The sequence below is a fragment of the Ambystoma mexicanum genome, chromosome 4q (assembly GCF_040938575.1).
Source record: "Ambystoma mexicanum isolate Mex_15411 chromosome 4q, UKY_AmexF1_1, whole genome shotgun sequence".
In the NCBI taxonomy this organism is placed as follows: Eukaryota; Metazoa; Chordata; class Amphibia; order Caudata; family Ambystomatidae; genus Ambystoma; species Ambystoma mexicanum.
In genome coordinates this window covers 1,242,693,676-1,242,718,232 of record NC_090928.1, presented here as the reverse complement: position 1 = coordinate 1,242,718,232, position 24,557 = coordinate 1,242,693,676, and the positions used below count along the sequence as shown (strand labels likewise).

The following is a 24,557-nucleotide window of genomic DNA, read 5'->3' as shown; positions in this document are numbered from 1 at the left end:
TGGCGAGAAGTCCACCCAGCCGTAAGAGGATATTCCTACTATTCATCCCCGCACAACCTATATACGAGGTTAGACCACATCCTCATCGGCAGGGAACACTTACCTCAGGTGGTAGGAGCGCAGTACTTAGGAAGGACTCTCTCTGACCACTCCCCTCTCCTAGCAACATGGAACCACAATGGTCCCAGACCCCCAATCCCCATGTGGAAAATGCCGGCAGAGGCTCTTAAAGACCCTGCCTTTAGAGAAGAGCTGCAAGAATCCATAGATAGCTACATAGAAATCAACGTGGGAAGCGTGGAACACAGTAGCACGGTATGGGATGCCCTAAAAACGGTGATAAGGGGAGAGACCATTGCAAAGGCCGGCGGAATCCGGAAATCGCTCAGGAAGGACTTAGACCAGCTGGAAAGGGAGATCGGAGAACTGGAAGCGACCCCCATAGACACCCGGGAAAGGGAATCAGAACTTCAAAGGCTAAGGGGGAAGAACGAAACAGCATGGCGCAGACTAGAAAAGTTTGACCACACGGTCAAAACGAACAGAACACATTCAGAAGCGGACAGACCGGGAAGGCTGCTAGCCTGGCTATGCCGCAGGGAGCACCCCAGACACCCCACCACATCGTTGCGAGACGAGGCAGGGAACATACACCACACGCAGCAAGGTATTAATGAAGTCTTCAGGGAATACTACATACGCCTATACTCACACGCAGAAGAGGTCCGCCAAGAACAGATCACGGACACGCTGGACGAGATTGGGCTACATAAAATGCCTATTGAACAGGCTATGGCACTAGACGCAGATATCACACTTGACATAGCTGAAGCAATTAGGTCCCTAGCCACGTGCAAGGCACCTGGCACAGATGGGTTGCCCCCAGAGTTTTATAAAGCCTATGAATCCTCCCTCACACCCCTGCTACATAAAGTATACCAAGAGGCATATGAGAGGGGGATACTACCGGAAAGCATGAGAGAAACACTAGTGGTCCCAATCCTGAAGCCAAACAAACCGGCAGACCTGTGCGACTCATACCGCCCACTGGCGATGCTAAATTATGACGTGAAAATATTAACCACCATACTGGCCAACCGCCTGTCTAAAATAATAGGCGACATAATACATCCCGATCAGAACGGCTTCATACCAGGGCGCAACACGTCTATGAACCTGCGCAGGCTGCAACACATTATAGCGCAAACTAGTGAAGATGAGAGTCCCAGTGCATTACTATCCCCCGATGCCATAAAAGCTTTCGACTCCATCTACTGGGAGTGGCTTGTGGCGGTGCTCAAGGAATTTGGCTTTGGACCCGGATTCATCAGATGGGTCGAGATATTATACGCCATGCCAAGAGCAAGAGTAAAGTCGGGGAAGCATGTGTCAGACGCCTGGAGCATACAAAGAGGGACTAGACAAGGCTGCCCACTATCCCCAATGCTGTACGTATTGGGGCTGGAACCCATAGCTATTTATTTCCGGAAACAGTTTTTCGATGCCGGCATAAGACTAGGAGGGGTGGACCACATCATTTCGCTCTATGCAGACGACGTTCTTATATATGTCAGGGACCCACACATCAACGTGCCAACCATACTAGAAGTCCTGGACAACTATTCCAGAGTCTCTGGGATCCAATTCAGCAAGGCAAAATCCTGCTTGTTCCCACTAGCGGCCCTAAAGAAGGAGGACGTAGAATCACTCCCTGAGGCTGGGATAAGATGGCAGACCACCACATTCAGATACCTAGGAATCCAAATAATGCATACCCCAGCACTGATGCATGAACACAACACAAAAGCAGCGCTCCCGGCTCTGCGCAGATCCATGAACTTCTGGTCGAGACTCCCCTTGTCCATGATGGGAAGGGCATCCATAATCAAAATGATTGTTTTACCGCGGTTCCTATATGGGTTTCAGAATGTACATTACTATATCAATAAACCCTTCTTCCGGCTGCTCGAGATGCTAATAAGAGAGTTTATTTGGGGGGGAAAACAGACATAAGATAGCACTGTCGACACTGACCCTGCCATACACGCAAGGCGGCATCCAACTCCCAAACCTAGAAAAGTACTACTTAGCAGCTCAGCTTAGCTTTGTAATTAAATGGTTATCCGATGAGCCCACAGATGAAACACCCCTGCTACAGGCCACGAGCCTCCCATTCACCCTGAATGAGCTGGTCTGGGTACCTACGAAACTGCTAGGAGCGGCACCCCTCATAGTTACCTTGGGGAGGGAGATCTGGCGTAGAACAAGGACACTCACCCGCATGCAGAACGCTTATGCACCAGAAATACCCTTGCTCGCAGACCTGTACACAACGGTCACTGATCTAAAACAAATCAGATTATGGGAAAGCGGAGGGGTTTACACCTGGGGAGATCTTTATGAAGAGGGTACCTTTAAAGAATTTGCCATACTACAGGACAGAGAGGGCATCCACACGGGCCAGTTCCTCTGGTACCAGAAGGTTCGCTCCACAGCACAAAGTAAATGGGAAGCGTGGCCTGCGGAACCGGACCCGGATCCACTACTCACGCTGTTATATAATATGGGGGAGGGCAGTAGACCAATATCTCAAATATACAGACACCTGAGCGACATACCAAACCCCCGGAGCGCGGAAATGAAGGGCAAATGGGAAACAGATGTAGGCAGAGAAATGACGGAGGGGGAGTGGAATAGGGCACTTGCATTCCCCAAAGAGGTATCCAGGAATCATAGATTTCGACAAATACAGATGAATGTGTTGCACAGAACCTACCTAACCCCGAAACGAATAGCTAAGTTTAACAAACAATCACAGTCACACTGCATCTGGTGCACGAGGGAGGAAGCGGACCTAATCCACATGATGTGGGAATGCCCCAAGTCCAGGACACTGTGGGATAGGGTAAAACAGACATGCGAGAAAACAGGCATGACCAACTACAAATGGGCACCTGAGGAATGCCTACTCGGAATCTACCCTAGGCTTGCCAGACTGAAACACAGTCAGACTCATGGACATGGCGTGCATCCTGGCCAAAAGAACCATAGCCATGTCCTGGAAAAGACCCGCAGGACCGCAATATAAAGCATGGCATAGTGAAGCGGAGCGATGGGTATCGGCCGAGACCAAGGCCTGGGAAGAAAGTGTCACTAGATCTACGGATGAGTCCAGCAGAGCTCTTGAGGCATGGAAAGAACTTACCAGGCATATGTTCCTCCCCTCGGACGATAAGCCCCCATGAGCCCATGACCCGAAACGAACTAATCTGCAAGACAAGAAAGGGCAACCCCAGACGCATGACTGGAAACGACGAGGGCCCTGGGAAGGCATCCCCCTGTACCCTTCCCGAGTATGCTCCCCAACTTCCCTACATCCCCTCCCCCCCCGGAACGAGAGAAGCGGAAACATATGGACATGGCAAGGAGACAGTTACTGTTATTCGTTACCCGTTATTTGTTGTTTGTTATATTGTTAAAGCCAAACCGAAAAGCGCTGTAAAAGAGCATTCACAGGACGCATTTGCAAATCTTGTAAGTGATATTACCGAAAATGCCAATAAACAAATTTTAAAATAAATGATATTTTATTTGTATCGCGCTCGTACACAAGTGTTTCAGAGCATAGGAAAGACCCATGCCCGCTAGAGTTCCACGATAGTATTGGAAAGCCTTTGGGGCAACTAAAGTTCTTCTGTCAGTGGAGGAATGTAGGGATCTCTTTCCCAGTAGCCCTCCAGCCTCCCAAGATTTAACTTTGAGGTTGTTTTATCAGAACTGAACCTCTGTTCCTCAGACACAATTCCTTTATAAATCGGCCTATTTCTGGGTAGCTTGGATGAATATTTGCATCTCAAATCCAAATTGATTTAGAGCTCATGAGTTCTTACAGATCCTATCCACAACAACAAGCGGGATACAAGACATCGCCACCCAATTTTCAACACTGTCAAACTAGGGTAGTGCTACGCTTACAATGTCTTTGGAAGAAATCAGCTCCAAGTCTGGGATCACGTACAGTAGTTCTAAAAGGCAAGTTCTATTTAAGCACGGGCTGTTTATTGTTGCATTTGTTTCGACCAACTTGTTGTGGCTTAAGTCTGCACACCACCGCAGATCTTTACTTTGCGACTCCTTAGTCACAGTTCTTGGTCTTAATTGGTCCACTCATCCTGCCCAAGCTGTATATGGCGCGGCTTCCTGTGACTCCACAGCGATATTTCGGGCCACCATTGGCCCTGAGGGATTTGATACTGACACTGGTAATCCTACCATTGGCCCCATGAAAGTGGTTTCCACTGTGGCCCGTTCCGGCGGCTCAGAAGAACGTTGGCAATGCCGTTGTGTTTCTGCAGCCTGTTGGCTATTCTGGGCCTTTGGTCGTCCACTCGGGCCCTGAAGATATTTATTGGTTGGACGAGTTTGTGCCTTAGCAATCCAACCATCCAAAAGGCCACTTAAAAAAACTTGTCTGGTCTCACCCTCCGGGAATGTTGATGTAGCTATAGTTAAAGCACTTCTCTTGGGATGGCTTTTCTGTTTTGAACATATCTTCCCGATTGGCTTTTTTTTTGTATTGCTTTTTGCTCCATTCCTTGCTTGATAGAGCTCTTTATGCGCCAATATTTTCTAGGGGGAAGATTAAGGGGCATTCAATAAGGAAAGTTCAGCACAAATGGCCTCTAAAGCTCTACTATCGGAGTCAGCCACCACATATGCCCTTTCTAGCGGCAAATCATACTTTCTAGGTGATGATGTACTCGTTTTAGAGTAGTGGGTCTCTTGGTTGACTGGAAAAGGGCTTCAATCTTTGATTCCAAAGCGTCCAATCCTTTCATCTTACCAACCAAGGCTCTTTCCTCCACCGACTTCTCGTTCCCCCCCACCTCTTCCACTTCACATGCCATACTAGCCTCCTCGTCATTGATCTCATCTAGAGCTGATTCAGAGGTCATAAAGTTTTCTAGATCGGGGGTGGCTGGTAAGTTTGAGGAAAGCAAGTTATCGGGCTCTAGGTCCACCAGCAAGGAATTCCTTTTGGCAACTTTGCATAGTTTTAACAAAGACCCATTAATATCAATGGAGATAATAGAATCTTGTTCTGCCGTGGCCGGGTATAGTTCCACAAAATCTGGGGCCTCATCACACGCGTCAGGGTCGCCTTCTAGCCTGCTTTAGGTCGACGACCGGATCCGCCCCCGGCAACCTGCTAAGGGTTGAAGGGCGTCTACTGTGCAATACTAATGGGACAGGCACGGCGGCTGTTTTAATATGAGCCGGAATCAAGTCCAATCATGTACAATAGTTCACAATATTGTACATTATTCCAATGTAAGTAAACTTACTTTGTTGGGATTCGTCCTCCCGGCTCCTCCCCACCCGAACACTACCAAACACTTTGACTACACTTCTGCTACGCTACGCATAGCCGGAAGGTATTTCAGTGTTCTGCTGGGTCGTCAGCGTTAAAGGGCCAGCACGATAAGCTTCTGAATAGATGACATGAATGGCCAGCACAGTAAACTTCCAAGTAGATGCAAATGAATGGATGATATGCCCAAAGACAGGATGCTGCACAATATTCACTGTAGAAATGCACCACCGGGTTCAGTAGCTGCTGTCCTACCAAACACTTCGACTACACTTTCAAATATTAAAAATAAGTTCTTCGAGAGAGATAAGTGTAAGAAAGGCATGGCATCAAAGTAAGACAGACAAGTGATCACAGTTCCAAGGGTGTTTATTAAACGGTAGTGGGAGAGAAACTCCCAATATAAACCTAAATCCAAGATGGGAGCAAGCTAAGACCATCAAATAATAATATTATTATTAATACAGTCCTGGTGGAGTCTAGTCAAATAAAAAAGGACCTATACTAAAAAACCTATTGCCAATCCTTACCACTATGCTACAAATGAGTGCGGGATAATGATCACAAGAAAAGAAAGAAGTGTTCACAAAATGATAACTTAGGATGTTATGGCCGGTGTCTCGCTTCGCCACTTGTTTTAGCACAGGACAAGGCGGGGCTCTTGAGCACAGCACACTCCTGGGCTTCTCCGGCACACGGTTACAGTTCCTTCTCTCAATAACAGGGCCTTCTGTGCCCAAATCTCTTTCATGTAAAGTCTCTTGCTTCAGAGGGCCTGATATTTCAAACAGAAAAACTTCCTTACTGTTACCCTTTGCGTCGGGCGACTACCCTTCACCCTTGAATCCCCCTCAGCCGGGCTCTGATCCTTCCCTCAGTCGTCAGCCTCCCTCAGTCGCGCTCAGAACAACCACTCACTAGACATCCCTCAGTCAGATTCATAATTGTCATTGCAATGCTCTTCAATTAGTTTCCTCTCCACTTGCCTCTTGACGCCCCTCAGTCGGGTTTACTATGGCCTTTCCATCAAATTCTCCTTATTTATCTTATTCACCAGTCTTAATGTCTTTTTAAACAACCCCTTTGGTTTAGTGAGGCTCCCCCTCATCTGGGCTCAGACCTTCCAAAGCATTTGGCCAATTCAAACAGACTTCCAAAGGGGAATCTAGTCTCGCAGAGTCACCGTTTGCCTACGGCAAGCGTGGGTTTCACACATTCACAGTTCGCATGGCGTTTCACTGAGCCGGGCGCAAGCGCCTGTTTCACAATGTCATAATTTCTACAATGGGTTAAGGGCTCGATTGTCCAAGGAATTTGGCTCGACTCTTGTATTACCAGCTTAAAACCATGCCAGCCTTCCCTATGGCCTCTTGGTACTTGAAGTTTTCTTTCTTTCCAATGTTCAATACATTCTCTTTGTTCATAAGAGGGGTACCAGCCAGAGACCTTCGACTGGGCCGCCAGGTGGCGCTGGACCACCATCTCTGGTACCAAATGTGTTCACAAAAGTCCTCTTGTCTAATTATCTTCTTACTGTTGCCACGTCAACCTTGAGGCCAACACAGTCCGGTTGACTATCAGCTTCTTCCGACTCACCGTCTGTGCTGAACTCTTTGGCGATTCCTTTGCCAAGGGAGTCAAGAATAGTACCACAATAGCAACAGCATCTCCCCGCCCTGGCTATCAGTGTGGGAGGTTGCCATATACCGCTGACATACATCACACCATGGGCCAGCTGCGATTCCCAGTCTTATGTGTCTTTCATCAGAGGTTTTGTGGGTCTGGGTTAAAAAGGGCAACTCCCTTCTTGACGTCTTTTCAGGTCTCGCCGCCTTTCTTCTCCATTTGAACTGCTCTCAGCATGGCTGCTTCCTCGTGCGTTCGGCCTTGCTCAGAGTGTGCTCTTGTGCTCTGCCGTTTATCCCAATGGGGAAAGGGTAGTCAGGTTTGTGTACTTGTCAGCAATTGCCCGACCCTTGTGTTGGGGCATGTCAGGTAAACGGCTCGGGTATTAGTCCGTTGTCGTTCACGCTGTGAGAAAGTGTGTGTGTGTTGGAAAAGGGGTGGAGGGTAGAGTTTTTAAGTATTCTACTAGGCAGGATGAGGAAAAGGTGTCGCAAGGAAGTGGATACTGCGTCTCAACCTTCGGTGTCCCACATCCACTACCCGAGGACCTCCATCCACGTGATCCTCCTGCACTGGTCCACCCCCAACAACTGTATCCAATAGCGATGGCCGTGTCCTGGCCACCTGGATGACAGGGATTATTGAGAGGCACCTTCAGGTTTCTCACAGAAGCTGCCGTGGTTTAGTATTCATAGGGTGTGCAGACTCATTCACTGGAATGTGAGCTTGCTCCCAGTGGTGCAACACCATTGAATTGATTGGACTGTAGCCGCCGCCCCCACCTCCACTCCCACTCCGAAATATTGGGCTATTTGACTCGAACTGGCTGACCTACAGAGCTGTCGCCAGGCACAGTAGGACACAGACATTAAATTGCACCTGGGCTTTGCTATTAACGAAGACCCTACAATTACTAACATATAGCATTTCACTTTTAGCACCTGAATTCATATACATACATTTTTAGGCAATTGAAATAATGACATGGGATTAGCGCTTACATGCCAGGGGAGGGACTGGAATGTTAGGGGGAAGACAGCTCATTCTCATCAGTTCTTGAGTTTGTGTGGTTGTAGGTGTGAGGGAGAGTTAGTCTCATTAGTGTGAACATGTTTTTACACTGGCATGTAATGGTATAACAAACAGAAACATATGGTTTGTATCTCATGTGGAAGGTGGATTTGTGGGACACTGTACTACCGTTTGGTCCCCTGGTGGTCGCTCTTGCTTAAAGGGAGATGCCTGATCAGATACCTGGACATTACATATTAAAGTTATCAAAGCTACTAAATGGGTATGTTATCCACTCGTGGCTCTCAACAATTAGGAAAGGAGCAACACCAAGGCGGGGACATGGAATTGCGGGGGTGGCCTACAAACCTTTAGAGCAGGTCTGAAGTGTGCCATAAACCTGATTTTAACGGCATTTAATAACATTCCAAAAGAAAATGTAGTCAATGGGGTACGAGCATGTAAAATAGCCGGTCCTAAATCTGTCATTATTCACAGTGTGTACTTCTGGTTATTAGAACAACATATAGTGCTCCAGAGAATATTTGGAAGTAGGAGTATTTTACTCCCTATTTTTTTAAAGTTCGGAGTAAAATGATTTTTTAGGGAGTAAAAATGTAAGTCCAATTCCCAATTGGTTTACTTTTTTTATAAGTGTGTAAAAAATAAGTTTTAACTGTAAAACTGAAATGTTTTTGTAATGAAGTTTCTTTGCACCTAATTATTCATGCACATTAAGAGATACATGTTTACTTCTTACGATCAGGCAGTTATCCTAGTAGTTTGTTCCTGTGTTAGTATGTCCACTACTAGTCCAAACATATCCATGGAGCTGCGCAAGTGAAAACAGGGACACATATGTGCGTTTCCTATTTTTTTGGGCAATATGTCTACTCCTCATTTTCATTTTTGGGGAGTAGTTGCGTATTTTTGTGGAGTAAAAGTGGCCTATGCACCAGTTATCTGTAAGGCTGACAATATCCTTTAGTAGTTTCAATGCCCAAGAAAGATGCCAATTGTAGATGTTTCCTCAACAACATATACTAACACTCCGCATGCTGCCTGTTCAAAAATACCATCCTGAGGTTTGCCAGTACTGCCTCCTACTAAGGTGTGCACAAATGTGATTATGCCATAATCACGTCTAAATCATTCCTCCCAGCCTAAACGACGACAAATGTTTTCACCACTAAAAAAACACGTTATGTTAAGTGTCTTTTATACAACGTCAATCACCACCGTACATTACTAAGACATTGTCCGATAAAAAGGGGCAGTATGACCCCGCCAGAGATACCTAGGCCATAGTCTAGAGCAAGAATAGTAAGGTTAAACAAAACAATAAAAGACAGGAATAAACTTAAACACAAGGGGATGAGCAAGAGGTGGTGTAATTTTCATCATCTTCTCCCCCCCCCCCATCTACCTGTATGTCCGTCATCTTACTTGTCTCCCCCTCTGGCGTCTCCACCCTCCTTTCCAAAGCCCACCCCACATCCGCCACTACTGACCCTCTCCCATCCCTTCTTATCCCCAAGATCTACCCTCTTCTCATTCCCTACCTTACATCCTTCTTCAACACCTGCCTTTCATCAGCCACCTTCCCCTCTGCTTTCAAACACGGCACTATCATCCCTATTTTGAAGAAACCTTCGGCCGATCCCCTTCTCACCTCTAACTTCTGCCCTATTTCTCTTCTTTCATTCCTCTCTAAGCTGCTTGAGCGCCTCGCCTACTTCCAGCTCTCAACCTTTGTCACCAATCTCTCCCTCCTACCCCCCTCCCAATCTGACCTCCGCCCTAAACACTCTCCTGAAACTGCTCTTAACTACATCCTTAACTCCCTCCTCTCTGCTCGACACTCTAAGCAATCCTCAGTCCTCATTCTTCTTGACCTCTCGGTTGCTTTCGACACTGTCGATCACCCCCTTCTTCTAAACACTTTTTCTTCTTTTGGATTCACAGGCTCTGTTAACTGGCTATCCTCGTACCCAACTTCAGCGTACCTCAAGGATCAGCGCTTGGACCTTTCCTTTTCTCACTTTACACCTCCCTCCTTGCCCCTGTTAGCTCCTCGTTTGGCATTTCCCACCATTTCTATGCCGACGACGCTCAACTCTTCCTTTTCACCCGACCTCTACCTGAAACTCTCTTCCTGCCATAAAGAACTGCAGGTCTTCCCGCTTTCTCTCCCTTAACACTGACAAGACTAAAGTCGTCTTTTTCCCCTCCAACTCTCTTCCTCTTCCCTTCCCTCCTCCTTTCATTCACTTCCCTCCCACTAATCTCCCTATCTCTCTCTCCACGCTCGTAACCTAGGCATTCACTTTGACTCCTCTCTCTCTCTTTCTCCCACCATATCTCTCTCACTTATCGTGCCTGTCGCTACCACCTCTTCAATATTCACAAAAAACGCCCCTCTCTCACCTTTCATGCTACTAAACTTCTAATCTCCTCTCATATCTTCTACTGCTCCTCCTTACTCTTTGGTCTACCTACTTCTCATCTCGCCCCCCTCAAGTCTATCTACCACTCTGCTATCCAAACCCTCCGTCTCCTTACCTCCCGCGACTCCATCTCTGTTACCCTCTCCTCCCTTGGCTGGCTTCCATTTCACTCTCAACTTAAATTTCACTTTCTCTGCCTTGTCTTCAAATCTCTCCATGGGCTTGCTCCCCCCTACCTCTCCTCCTTCCTCTCTTTCTACACTCCCTACCGCTCCCTTCGTTCAGCTGACCACTTCCTTCTCACTGTACCTCCGTCCCCTTGTGCCACCTCCCGTTTCCGCTCCTTCCAGCTCTTAGCTCCCCTGCACTGGAACTCCCTACCTCTCTCAATCCGTTCTATTCCTACTTTCTCCTCATTTCGCACCTCCCTTAAATTTCTCCTTCTCCACCCCCGCCTTGAAACTCCCTCCCCTTCTTGCTCCCCGTCCATTCTTTCTGCTTCCCTCGTTTTCCTCCCTCCACTCCCTCACCACCCCACTCTCACCCTTTCCCCTCTCCTTCTCCCTCACATTCCCACTGCTCTACTCTCCCTATTCCCTTCAGTTTAATTGCTATTCTTACTGGTTTGTTGATCGATTCATAACTGTAATTTGATTCTACCATTATATTGTTTTATGTATCAAGTTGTTCAATTGTGCAGCGCTTTGGTGTAAAGTGCTATATAAACAAATAAATACAAATAATGCGCATATGTATAAACATTGAGCGATGTTGAAAAAATGTACTTCAAAGAAAATGAAAATGTGATTCTTCACAGAAACAAGTTTTCACCCACACGCACGATTCACATTACCAACCACAATCACGCACTAACCACTGCTCCCGATAACTTGCAAAATACCTAAAATATACACACCACACAGAACCCTACCCTTTCAGATCTGCACATATTAACACTGAAATAAAGCAACATTGCTCTGTCCCTTACACTTCTACATTAGTGTACTACCACACCTCTTGCCCTTACAAGACCACAATAAGGCTACATTTGTGCTATAGGAGACAGAATAAAAACATACTTACAAAGCATTCTATTAAGGGGTAGAGCTTTGCTGGTCCAAGCTACTCTAGTGACTGGCAGCATCAGGGGAGAAAATATGTTGATTCTTCTGCAGCCAGTCCACTATAGTAGAATCTCTGGTGCCCTGACTGACTAAGGAGACTATAAATCCACCTGCCAATCGGCGAAAGCCGCCCCCTGACAAAGGCAACCGAAAAAGGCTCCTTCCTGACTGAGCCTGACCGAGATGGGACATGCTCGACGACCCTGGTGCCTGCAATTACAAAGGTGAGACTCCTTGCCCCCCGCTATTCTGTCCCCTCTCCCCATTCGTAATTCATTGTGCGCCCCTACGGCCTACCCGCCACCTTCATTTGATCATTGCCACCAACGTCCGTTTACTCCGCCTAGCCACCTGAAGCATGGTTACTGCTGCCCACATCCTCTATTGAGCTGCACGAAAGACTTCATAACACGGTACTTACGGCCCGATCCTGCTACGGCTCCTCCTCCACTGCGAGGACCTATCTTCCAACTCTCCTACAACACGTTACACAAGGGTTTCTGCGAACACTTCTATAGCTATAATTACCCAAACTTTGCAAGCAAGTGTATCCCCATTCCAATCTGTATTGCAGCTAACGGCTCCCACTACACGCGTCCGTTTGTCAACGTCTGCCGTGCAAGCGCCACAAATACATCACTCTGCCTAATCAACGGTGAGCGACCATGTGCGTATATGGCCATTGTCTCCAAGTTCGTCTGCATGTAATGGCCTATGCTTGGTCTGCCACGTTGCTTATTCTGCTGTTACTGTTGAGGTAATATGTGATTAGTGTTTGTGCAATACGTACCTATTGCATCTAATCTGGGGTATTAACCTGTCCGCACTACTTTACTAGCGTAAGACCAGTGCCCTTACCAGCAAGCATGCTTGTTCTCTTTTGCTCAAAGTTAGCATTTCATTTGATTCTGAAATTTCACCTTTCTCCATTGTTTACTCGGATAAGGCTATTGCTTCCTCGTCCTTGATTGCCTCGCTTCCCTACACTGGCTGCCTTGCAACTGCCTGTGCCTATTGCCTTGCTGTTTAATTGATAGCACTGCATATTAATATGCAGCCAGTGCCTTCACTTCATTTGCCTGCAATTATTGGAGACTACACTCCGCTGCAATGACTTTGTATGCATTATACTACAAGCACGAGGCCAGTGCCTACACATGTCTGCTCCCCTTATCTCATTTGCTCCTGTACATGGCCTACACTTTTATGATTTGGGTTTGCATATTTACACTGTGCACATCTGAACGAGGTTAGTGCCTCCCCATGCTTGACCGCCTTGTCTCCCTATGCTGATGACCGTGCTATTGCCCGTATCCAACTGCTTTGATGTTCAATTACTAGCACAGTATATTAGTATGTGGCCTATGCCTCTCTGTGCCTTCACCTTACCGGCCTGTAATTGCCCGAAATCATACTGATCAGCTGGACCGTATAGCTAGCCCGAGTCCACTGCCGCCACTGTCCTGCCTGTCCTAATCTGTCCTGCAATTGTCCCCCCGTTTTTATTGACTGTACGTCTTGGCATGCGACTAAGGACCTGAATGACTCGCTGGCCCTAACTTGATCCTTGTTGACCTATGCCTGCAGAAACTGCTTTCCTAGTTACTATTTGACCGGATGCATGAGCTTGTGGTTAGCCCCCACTAGCTTGCTGTCTCAACTGACCTGCATCTGATAGTTGTCCTGTTTTCCTTGCATGTCTCAACCAGCAAATATTTGCTTGACCTAGTCTTTTCTGGGCAGCCTTGGCTCACTTCATTGATCTCCCATCCCTAAGCGTTAGGACTAACTAATTAGCAACCCAAGAAATATTTACCTTCAACCAACTAGCATGCTCCCCCTGGCCACCAGCCAGATTGCCTGCCTCTTGCTCTTTATAAGCAATCTCATGCTCTACAACATGCTACCTTACTCACCCACCTCTATGCACTCACACAATTCCCACAACACGCCAACCACTAGCTCGCCTTCAAATATGAATGACACCCAACCCCTATTAATAAGTAGTCCTTGCCCGACTCTAGTTAGGAACTCAAGACTCAGAGCCAGATTAGCCAAAATGTATGAACCTCCAATCCGCTCAATGCCCACTACATCTAGACTAAAGACCATGCCAACCCGGCCCGACCAAACTAACCCAAACTTAAAACCACCTCATAAGTCTGACTCCAGACTCCCAAATAGTCAACATAAGCATAGCAAACCTAAAACGATACAACTCCAACACCCGCACACAACTACTACAAGTCCTGAGATCAAATGAGCGCTAATTAACGCCAGATCTTTAGTAGCTCACGCTACGGAAATTGCAAACCTGATCCTCAGAGATCCTTGCCATCACAGAGACCTGGCTACATCCGGCAGCAGGCCCTATGCTCATGTTAGCAGTCCCGGATAGATATTCCATATTAAGACAAGACAGACTAAATTCTAGAGGAGGGGGTATTGCTATTATTTACAAATGTAGTCTCTCCATGAGATACTCCCATTAATGTCCTCATGTGAATTACTTTCTCTTAAAGTTCCACTCACTACTGCCCAAACCCTCAACATCCACCTGATCTACCGCCCTCCTGGCCCAACGGGAACATTTGATGAGGACATTAACACCATTCTGTCCAGCAACCTCAAAGTTCCACACAAGTACTTATTCTTGGGGACTTCAACATGGGTTTCAATGATCCATCTGACCTGCTTGCCAGCACTACCTCCAACACCTTTTCAGAAATAGGATTTACTCAAAGAAGCAATGCCCCCACACACGATGAAGGTAGAATACTCGATTGGGTGGCTGACTACAACTGTCAAGCCAACATCCTCGCTATCTCAACTTTAGCTTAGACCGACCACCACCTTGTGTCTTTCATGCTCTACCACCAGACCCCCACTCCCACTAGCCATCAGAGCTCCACCCACGTTAACCAGAAATAAAAAGGGTATCACTGTGGAGAGTCTTATCCCAACCTTATTCCCCACCCTCAACATGCTCCCTGCCAATTTGGATCCTGAAACCTTGGTTGAAGAATACAACAAAATCATGTCCTCCTCGCTGGACCTAATTGCCCCCCTCAAAATCAGACCAAGTAAGCCCAAAACGCACCTGAATAAATGGTTTACACCATTCCTCAAAAACCTAAGGCAGCAAAAAAGAAACTGCGAGGCCACTTGGAAAAAACTACCATCAGCAGCCAATAAACTTAAATTCACTAAACTCTCAGCCCTTTACAAAAAAGAAATATATGTCTAGCAAAACGAATCTCTTTCGACTTGCGCATATCCCAAGCCAAATCTAATATAAAGGAATTATTTTCTATCCTCAAAGAAATAGAGACTCCTATAGCACCACCTGACACGTGCACCAAAGATAAAATCTGGTGCTCAGAGATCCAAAATTCATTAGCCAATAAGATTTCTACTTTACAAAACAAAATCTCTTGCAGAAGAGCCTCATTAAATGACCACCCAAACCTATTGAGAGTGCTATAGACATTGAATATACCCGCTTCAACTTTCCCAAAGTCTCCATACTAGAAGTAGAAAGAATCATCCTGTCACTGAAACCTTCCAACGGTCAGGGCGATCTATGCCCCGCACAGCTCATCAAGGATGCTGTCCGAGACCTCTCCCCTTTCATCACAAAGCTAATCAATGCGTCCTTCTCCTCTGGCACTATCCCTACCAATCTCAAAACAATCCTGGGTACTTCCACTCTGGAAAAAAAAAAAACATCCTTGACCCATCCATGCCAACAAACTATAGACCTATTACGACGGTACCCTTTCTCCTAAAAATCCTGGACAAGGTTGCCTACTTACAAATACAGAAGCAACTGGAGGTACACCACCTATTAGGAGCTAGACAATCAGGCTTCCGTCCCCAACATGGGACCGAGACGGCCCTCATTGACCTTAAGACACAAGTCGATGAACTTGGAGATAACAGTAAAGCTGCCCTACTCCTCCTCCTAGACCTCTCCGCTGCATTTGACCTCGAACATACCATCCCATGCACCCACCTTAACACAGACGCTCACTTCTCCAATGATGCCATCACCTGGATTAGATCCTTCCTCAATGGTAAGACCACGATGGTCTTCTCGCCTATAGCAGCAGCAGACCCCATACCTAACTCCTGCGGCGTGCCACAGGGCTCTTGTGTCTCGCCCACACTGTACAATATTTTTACAAAGCCCCTTTTCGATGATCTGGATCATCTCGGTATCACCTAGACTAATAATGCAGATGAAACCCAGATCCTCCTTCTGGGAATTATGAAAAGGATTTGGCCTTGGTGAACAGAGTGTACATCATCATCCAGGCATGGATGGCCAAACACGACTAGGCCTGAAGGATGACAAGACTGAACTCATCATCCTGGGCACCTCCTCCAGCTTAAAGAAACCAGGCCATGTCTATTCTTCATTTATAATTGATGGTAACAGTATCAAAGTAGGACAAGAGGTCAAAACACTGGGTGTTTACCTGGATTCAAACCTCTCATTTAATAAACAGGTGAACTCCTTAGCATCCTCTACTGCCTACACGTGTAAACTGATCCGTGCAGCCAAGCCATTTCTCTCTGATACCAGTTGCACGACCCTTGCCAGAGCCCTTATTTTGTCTCGCCTGGACTATTGCAATGCCCTCTATCTAGGGTCTACCAAAGCCATTACCAGTAAAATACAAACCTTACAAAATAACGCCCTCAGAGCGGCACTAGGCATCTCTAGAAGAGACAACATCTCTGCACATAGCCAACAGAATAACTGGCTCCCTATCAACGACAAAATTCTGCTAAAAACCCTATCACTTACTCACAAATCTCTTAACAACGCTGCTCCCACCTACTTGATCGATAAGATTCCATAGACAGACTTCCTTGAGACCCAAAAAGAGCAGCTTACAAAGATTGCCTCTCCATTCCTAACTTCAATCGTTCCACAATAGGAGGTAACAGCTTCCCAGTGAAAGCCGCTAAACTGTGGAACTCTCTTCCTCCCACTCTGAGAATGGACCTCCCCTACCATAACTTCCAGACTAACATTGTCCTATGGTTGAAAACATAGGATCGTTCCTATACCTGTATGTATGTTTATAATCTCACTTTACCTGTACACGACACGTATGTATATATTTTCGCTGTTGTAACTAATTTTCGCATATTCATGTAACTGCTGCGCCTTGTTATCTGAGGGTATGATTGCCCATTATAAATAATAAAACAAACAAAGTAATAGCTGTCAAGCAGGTACAGTATTACAATAATGCAAGTCTAGGCAACTGCCCATGGGTTAGCTAGCAGAGAAGCACAAGTGGGTATAATTTGTTATCCTAAACATCACTGTAATGGAGGCTTTTTATGAATCCCTTCTAGTTACTAATTTATGCAGATACGACATTGAAATTAAATGATTTTCCCAGGATCACAGACTTTGGTAAAGTAATGAAGGCAAGATTTTAACCTGCTCGGTCATTTGGACACTTGACCACATATACTCTAGTTAGTACACATCATTAGGTATTTGCTTGCAGTACCTACAATAATAAATGTCCCATTTTGGCCTTTTCCCTATAGATAACATATTCCAAAGTGTCAACCCACAGAAAGCAGCTTGGCACATAGGAACTAGGTACTTCTGACCTGCACCCATCACCACCACAGGTACTATACAAACCAATTACCTTACATTACAGAGAATGCTTGCAAAGAACAATAATCACATACAATTCTGTATAGACCTATGTTAAGCCAAATGAGAACGCTTGTACCTTTTTCTGAATCCTGAATGGACGACTAAAGAGGGGGGGGGTCATGTTCATTCTGGTGCACATCAGAAAAAAGTGGCAGTAAATTTGTTACTGAAATGTTTTTCCGATCCACCTTATTTTGTTACATTTGTATGGCAAAGTTGGGGAGCAGGGTGGCCATAACATGTCTCCCTCCACCATACAAATGAAGGTGCATTAACGCGAGCATGGATTTTCATGTTAGCCTTAATGTAATCGTTTCCTATGGTATCTGCTCGAAATAACTACTTGGAAAAAAGAGGTTGGCCTCCATAGGAAGCCATTGTGTTTTCTGCCTCAAGGCATGCATGCAGCATTTTTAACAGGGAGCAAAGCTGAAGAGTAAAGGCCATCACCCCTGCGTGTTACTCTTCACTCTTCCACCATGCAGTGGAAAATAGGACATTTGGTACAGGGGTGCAGACGCAGCCAGGCCCTCTGGAGTAATTAACAGAAATAAAAAAATGTGCAAAGTGCGAACCGTCTCCTCTGTTTGTACCACAATAAGTTCAGCACTTACACAAATAACGTAACTGCTGAACACAAATATACACACTGGGGTTAATCGAATGCGAATAAACAATGACTATTCTCAGAGCTCTCAAGTTACCCATAGCCATGCCTGAGAAGGCCAACCAATCCTGTGTTTTGGTTTCTGGGACTTGAAGCTTTTGTGTCCTCATTTAAGATTTAGGTAAACTACAAGTGCTAGAAGTACAAAAACAGGGCTGAATGGACTTCTCACGAGTGACCACACAAAATTTAAGAGTGCTCCGTTCTAAAAAAAAAGCAAATCTTTGTGTGTAACAGCAGTGGTCATGCACATAGGCTCGTATGTGTCTCCTGCCGCCTTAAGAATGGCAACGTCCCATCACCATTTCTTTCATCTAAATAGTTCAATGTAAGAAAAGGCTGTGCATAAAAGATGTGTGTGTTAACTAGGTAATTGACAGACCTTTGTCCTCCTGCCTGTCCATATGAAAGCTATGACAGGAGGGGGAGGTTGGATGGTCCGAGGTGAAAGGGGCTCTGCGAGGGCTTTATAAAGCTGAAAGGGGGCCCAAAAGGTGACCCCCGTTCACAAAGACCATAAAGAAATCCAAACCCATGACTACACACTCAACTGGAGAGAACGTATGTGGCTTAAGCCTCTGTTTCCAATAATCATCACCCTGATGGAGAACATCTGTCAGCAAGAAGCAGAAGGCGAAGGTGCAACACATGTTGCACCTGGAGAGCCTCTAGTGTCATCTTTACATCCAATCACTTGCTCAGTCTCCTGGCATATTGCGCTTAGAATTGAACAGGACGGGGGGTTGTGCTGCGCCCCTGCTCGCTGCCCACACAGAGCAGGGAACCACCTTTGAGTGCAGCCCGGCATCCAAACGGACTCCCCCAGGTGCGAGACATGGCCAGGCGAGCCTTGCACCCCAGCGACGAGCTCCCTGGCGCCTCACCTTCTGGGCCTCAGCCTTATCTTTCTGCGGCTGGTACGCAGAATTCACAATCCACAGCTTACTCTTCAGAAATTCTACAGTTTTGTTTATTTCTTCGGCGGACATATTGACAAATATGTTAGCCGAGTGTGTCCACCGACAAGACTAGGATAACACTGCAGGCTGGTCCAGAACGAGGCGTGGGACGCAGGGCTGGCGGCGCACGTGAAAGACGTCATCAAGCATCCTGCTCAGTGTTGTCATGTTGGAGGAAAACAAGCGAAATGCTCCTTAGAAACAAGCCGACTCCCATGCACATGAATTGAAAAAATAGGAACTATGGCCAATATTCAGCCCTACATGTACGAGCCAAAGTATTCAGAAGAGGAAATCTGTGAAAGAGAAAAAAAAGTTGAGGCAATGGGGAATGGAGGGAACTCATGGGGGCAACAGTAAAGACAGGCACAAGTGATCACAGTTCAAGGGTGTTTATTAAACTGTATGCAGGTTGCAAAAACGCCTAAGCTAAACCTAAATCTAAGATGGGAGCAAGTGTCGGCCATCAAATGAAAATAAAGCAGTCCTAGTTGCGTTGTGTCAAATAAAAAAGGCCTATTCTAAGAAACCTATTGCCAAACCTTACAACTAATACAAAAAGGGTGGGGGATGGTTTTCAAGAAAAGAAAGAACTGTTCATAAATAATATGTCAGGATGCTGTAGCCTGCGTCTCCCTTCCCCACGTTTTGAGCACAGGGTAAAGTGGGATCTTGGAGCACAGTACACTCTCAAGCTTCCCCAGCACTCAAGGAGCATGTCTATCCGCCCTCCTATTCAATCTCTACCTGATCACCCTCCCACCAATAATTCGTTCACACAACATCCTATGTTACAACTACGCCGACGACACTCAACTAATTCTAAAATTCCTGAACTCGAAACCCAGCTCCCAACCCGACCTGGCATCCTGCCTCGTAAACATAGAGCGCTGGATGACCCAAAGCCACCTCTTGTTAAACCCCTCCAAAACAGAAATCATGGTTTGCGGCAACTCCGACCTTCTTCCGCACCCACTACCCTGGCCACCCGCCATGGGCAACTCACCTACACCCTCCAAAACAGTAAAAAATCTTGGATGCACCCTAGACTCCGACCTAACACTCTCGCGCCAAGTCAACAATGTCTCAAAGTCCTGCCACCATCACCTTAAAAACCTAAGGCGCGTCTTTCCATTCCTCTCATTTCCCAACAGAGTCTCCGCTGTCCAATCAATCGTTATATCCAGACTGGACTACGTAAACCCCCTTTACCTCGGAATCCATACCTACCAACAGAATAAACGCCAAAGAGCACAAAACGCAGCGGCCAAATTACTACTTGCGCTCAGTCCAAGAGACCACATATCCCCAGCCCTTAAAACACTGCACTGGCTTCCTGTAGCCCGTAGGGTAGCTTTCAAAACCTTATGCCTCTCGCATCGAGCACTGCATATAACTGGACCGCAATATCTTCAAGACAAACTAATACCTTATCATCCCACTCGCACCCTAAAATCAAGCTCAGCCGGCCTCCTAGTAATTCCCAAGACAAACTCAGTCAGGCTAGGCGGATCATCATTCTCTGCACTGGCTCCAACCCTGTGGAACTCACTCCCACCCCACATCCGCTTAACTGAAGACTTAACGTCCTTCCGCAAACTACTGAAAACCTGGCTCTTCCCATAAAACCAATCCAGCATCATCACAATAATACCGACCCATCAAACTACCTTAAGCGAGAATGACAGCTAAATAAACTCGAATGTAAACTAGAAAGACAAGCAGGCTTAAACGAGTAAAGTAGATCAAAACAATGAAACAGAAAATACGAATAAATCATTGAGAAACTCAGGAAATATGAACCGATCAAAACGACATAATGAATGAGAAGGGAATACAGTGAATGACATAAATGAAACAGTTAGAATGGATGAAGCGTACAGAACAGACAATTACACTAAACTGAAGCATGTGGATGTGACTGGAGAGCAGATGAGTTGTGGAAAGCGGTTGAGTGTGGAAAGCGGTTGAGTGTGGAAAGCGGTTGAGTGTGGAGAGCGGATGAGTGTGGAGAGCGGATGAGTGTGGAGAGCGGATGAGTGTGGAGAGCGGATGAGTGTGGAGAGCGGATGAGTGTGGAGGAGAACGGAGGAGAGTGGATGAGAACGGAGGAGACTGGATGAGAACGGAGGAGAGTGGATGAGAACGGAGGAGAGTGGATGAGAACGGAGGAGAGTGGATGAGAACGGAGGAGAACGGATGAGAGCTGATGAGAGCGAGAGCGTAGTGCAGATGAGAGCGAGAGCGTAGTGCAGATGAGAGCGGAAAGCGGGTGAGTGTAGAGAGCGGGCGAGTGTGGTGAGTGTGGTGAGTGTGGTGAGCGGGTGAGTGTGGAAAGCGGGTGAGTGTAGAGAGCGGGCGAGTGTGGTGAGTGTGGTTGAGCGGGTGAGTGTGGTTGAGCGGGTGAGTGTGAAGAGAGGATGAGCGTGGAGAGCGGATGAGCGTGGAGAGCAGATGAGCGTGGAGAGCGGATGAGTGTGGGGAGCGGATGAGTGTGGGGAGCGGATGAGTGTGGGGAGCGGATGAGTGTGGGGAGTGCGGATAGTGCATGAGTGTGGAGAGCGCATGAGTGTGTGTGTGAGCGGACGAGTTGTGGGGAGCGGATGAGCGCGGTTGAGCGCGGAGTACGGTTGAGTGCGGAAAACGGTTGAGTGTATAGAGCGGCTTAGTATGAGGAACCAAAAAGAGCGGAGGACTGTGGAGAGCGGAGGACTGTGGAGAGCGGAGGACTGTGGAGAGTGGAGATCGGGTGGAGAGCAGAGAACTCTAGAGAGCGTAGGACTGTGGAGAGCAGAGGACTATGGAGAGCGTATAAGTATGGAGATCGGGTGAGAGCGGAGATCGGGTGAGAGCGGAGATCGGGTGAGTGTGCGGAGAGCGATTTGAGAGTGGAGAGCGGACGAGAGTGGAGAGCGGACGAGAGTGGAGAGCGGACGAGAGTGGAGAGCGGATGACTTTGAGAGCGGATGATTTTGAGAGCAGATGAGTGTGGGGAACGCATGAGTGTGGGGAGCGCATGAGTGTGGGGAGCGCACGACTGATTATGGACTGAACGAGTGTCCTACCTCGACCAGTATGTAGACTGGACGAGTGGATAAACTACACGAGCATATAGTCTCGACAAGTGTCTAGACCTGACGAAGTGTGCGGTCTGGACGAGGGTGCGAACCAAACGTAGGGTGCGGACTGGACGAATGTGTGGAGCGGTCGAGTATGAGGAACGGGCGATTATGTGCAACGGACGATACTTAACATGCCTTGGAATGAAGGAAACTCTTGAAAACATACATCACGCCACACCCCACGCTTACTCTCTCCCTTACACCACCACTCATCTAGAACACAGAGATACTATGACACCATTCGGTATAACTGTTCTCATATCTACATCTCCCGCTTACTCCACATCACTCTAAGTAAACATTGCTGGTTTCTCACCACCCAGCCAGGCGTTCTTCTCAGGCCTAACGCAGCCACACTCGTTCCGGATAAAGCCGACCAGAGCGAACACATACTCCTGATCTCTCAACCACCACACCTACAGCTAAGAAGCAGCTACCACTTGTTTTCGCACCAGCTCCACACATACATAGTGCGCACACGCACTTTTTCACTCCCCCCTACTCTCTCTACTGACCCGAACTTCGGTTCCCAAGGGCGGTCAACCTACCATCCCCTTCAGACCATACCAATGGTATATAAGGCGCTATATAAATGCAAAATAACATAACTATATAACAGTTCCTCTTGCAGTTACAGGGCCATCAATGGCAAAGTCTTGTTTCTCTTGAAAGTCTCTTGCCTTCAAGGGCCTGACAATTTCATTAACAAAACAAAAGTTCTGGATTCTTCACCCCTGAGTCCCCCTCTTCCGGGCCTCTTCCGGGCGCTGACCCCTCTTTACTTTCAGCCTCCCTCCTCCATGTTCATTATGGCTTGTCCTTTATTCACCAATCTTAATGTCTTTTTAAACAGTTCCAGTAGACATCCCTCTGCAGGGTTCACCTTTGTCAACACACTGTTTCTCTGGACTTTAGACTTTGCCCCTCTTTGTCAGCATCCCTCTTCCAGGTTCACATTTACTTTCAATGTTTTGCGGAATTCATTTCCCTTGCTTTATCACAGTTCTTAGGTCAAAGGCCTTTGACTGTAAAGGGATTTTGCTCGACCTCCTGTATGACCACTTTGACCTATCTTGGCGGCTCTCATACGGCCTTCTGGTATCTGTAGTTTCACTCAGACGGGGATCAACGAGAGTTTCTCAGAGCAGTACCCAGTGCTCCAGATACGATTTTGAGGTGGGAGTATTTTATGCATTATTTTTCAAATTAGAGAGTAAATGCAATTTCAAGAGAGTAAAAATGAGTTTTGTCCTCTGAAAGAGAGTAAAACATATCCAACACATACACCCAATGCATACGTAAAATCAGACCCATAGACCAAAAGCGTTGTAGATAAAAGTTGTCTGGCTTGTGCAGAGTCCTTCACTCCACATGCAAACTGCACATCCCGTCTGGGCACATAGTAACAGCACATCACTCCACTTGGCATATATCCTCCCTGAACATGCTAGCTACGCATCTCCTCTTGACACATACTAACGAGTATGCCACGTACTCTGTGCACATGGTAAAGGCACATCTCCTTTCAGCATTTTCAGAGATGTGCTGTTAGCATTTGAAGTGCAAATGTGTGTCATTTGCATGTGTAAATTGCACCATTACACTGTGTGCATGCTAACAAGCACATCTCTATGCATATGCTAATGGCAGACATTGTTTTCACATATTGATAGAATATGATCTGTTTAGCAAGCCTGATATTTGTACACGTTGACAGGACATATCTCGACCCATAGTGACCTCCAATCTCTTCTATGCACATGCTATTGGCACATCTCTTCTCGTCTGCTAATGGTGCATCTTCTATGTTAGCGGCATCCAACTTCATTACTCATTGTAATAAGAATATTCTAGTGCAGCTTCAATGTTACAATCAGTTAACGGGTCTCTCTTTTGAGTTTGAAACACCCACTTCTTGCAGAACCTGAAGGTCCTAGAAAGTGTGACAATGGCAGATGGTGTGCAATGCAAAACTCAATATCCTAGCATAACAGGGCATTGCAGAGTGTGGGGCAGTACTATGGATGGCCCAAGCAACTTCAGTGGCTAGGAACAACAGGGGAGAAAATGTAATGTTGGTTCTACCACAGTCTGCTATACTAGAATCTCTGGTGCACTGACTGGCTGGTGGCACTATGTCTGCCTTTCAAATCCAGTGTTACAAGAATAGGGGAGGGCCAGTGCAGCAATAATGCAATTCTATGCAGCAGTATTGGAGCCACTCGCAGAGGAACACCAGTATACACCAATGTGTCCCTACACTTATTAAAACTGTCCTTTTGTAAAGGTGTAAACTTATAAGCACTACAAATTTTGCAATTGAAGTCAGGGTGAGATTATATTATTTGCCCAGCATCACACACTTACGCTAAACAGCGAAGCTGGGATTTTAACCTGCTCTTTCAGTTTGGGCATGGCCACCTTCGTCTGCGCTTTACTTGGAACAAAACCTTTTGTTTTGGGTGTATACTGTCCTATAGAGTTTACTTGCATAGTAAAGCATCATAACATGTAAATCCTTACAGCAGCATTGTGTGC

General features: G+C 46.6%; 1 protein-coding gene across 2 annotated transcripts in view; it reads right to left on the bottom strand.

Annotated features, from left to right (window-relative positions):
- Nucleotides 1-19,028, bottom strand: part of LOC138468319 (exportin-5-like) — a 2,047,117-nt gene extending 2,028,089 nt beyond the window's left edge. Inside the window, exon 1 of one of the 2 annotated variants that reach the window (XM_069608821.1) lies at nucleotides 18,823-19,028. In XM_069608821.1, coding sequence (XP_069464922.1) covers nucleotides 18,823-18,927 — 105 coding nt within the window. In that variant the 5' untranslated portion in view covers nucleotides 18,928-19,028. The remainder of the gene's footprint in view (nucleotides 1-18,822) is intronic. The other variant, XM_069608822.1, reaches the window with a different exon arrangement.
- Nucleotides 19,029-24,557: the final 5,529 nt, after the last annotated feature.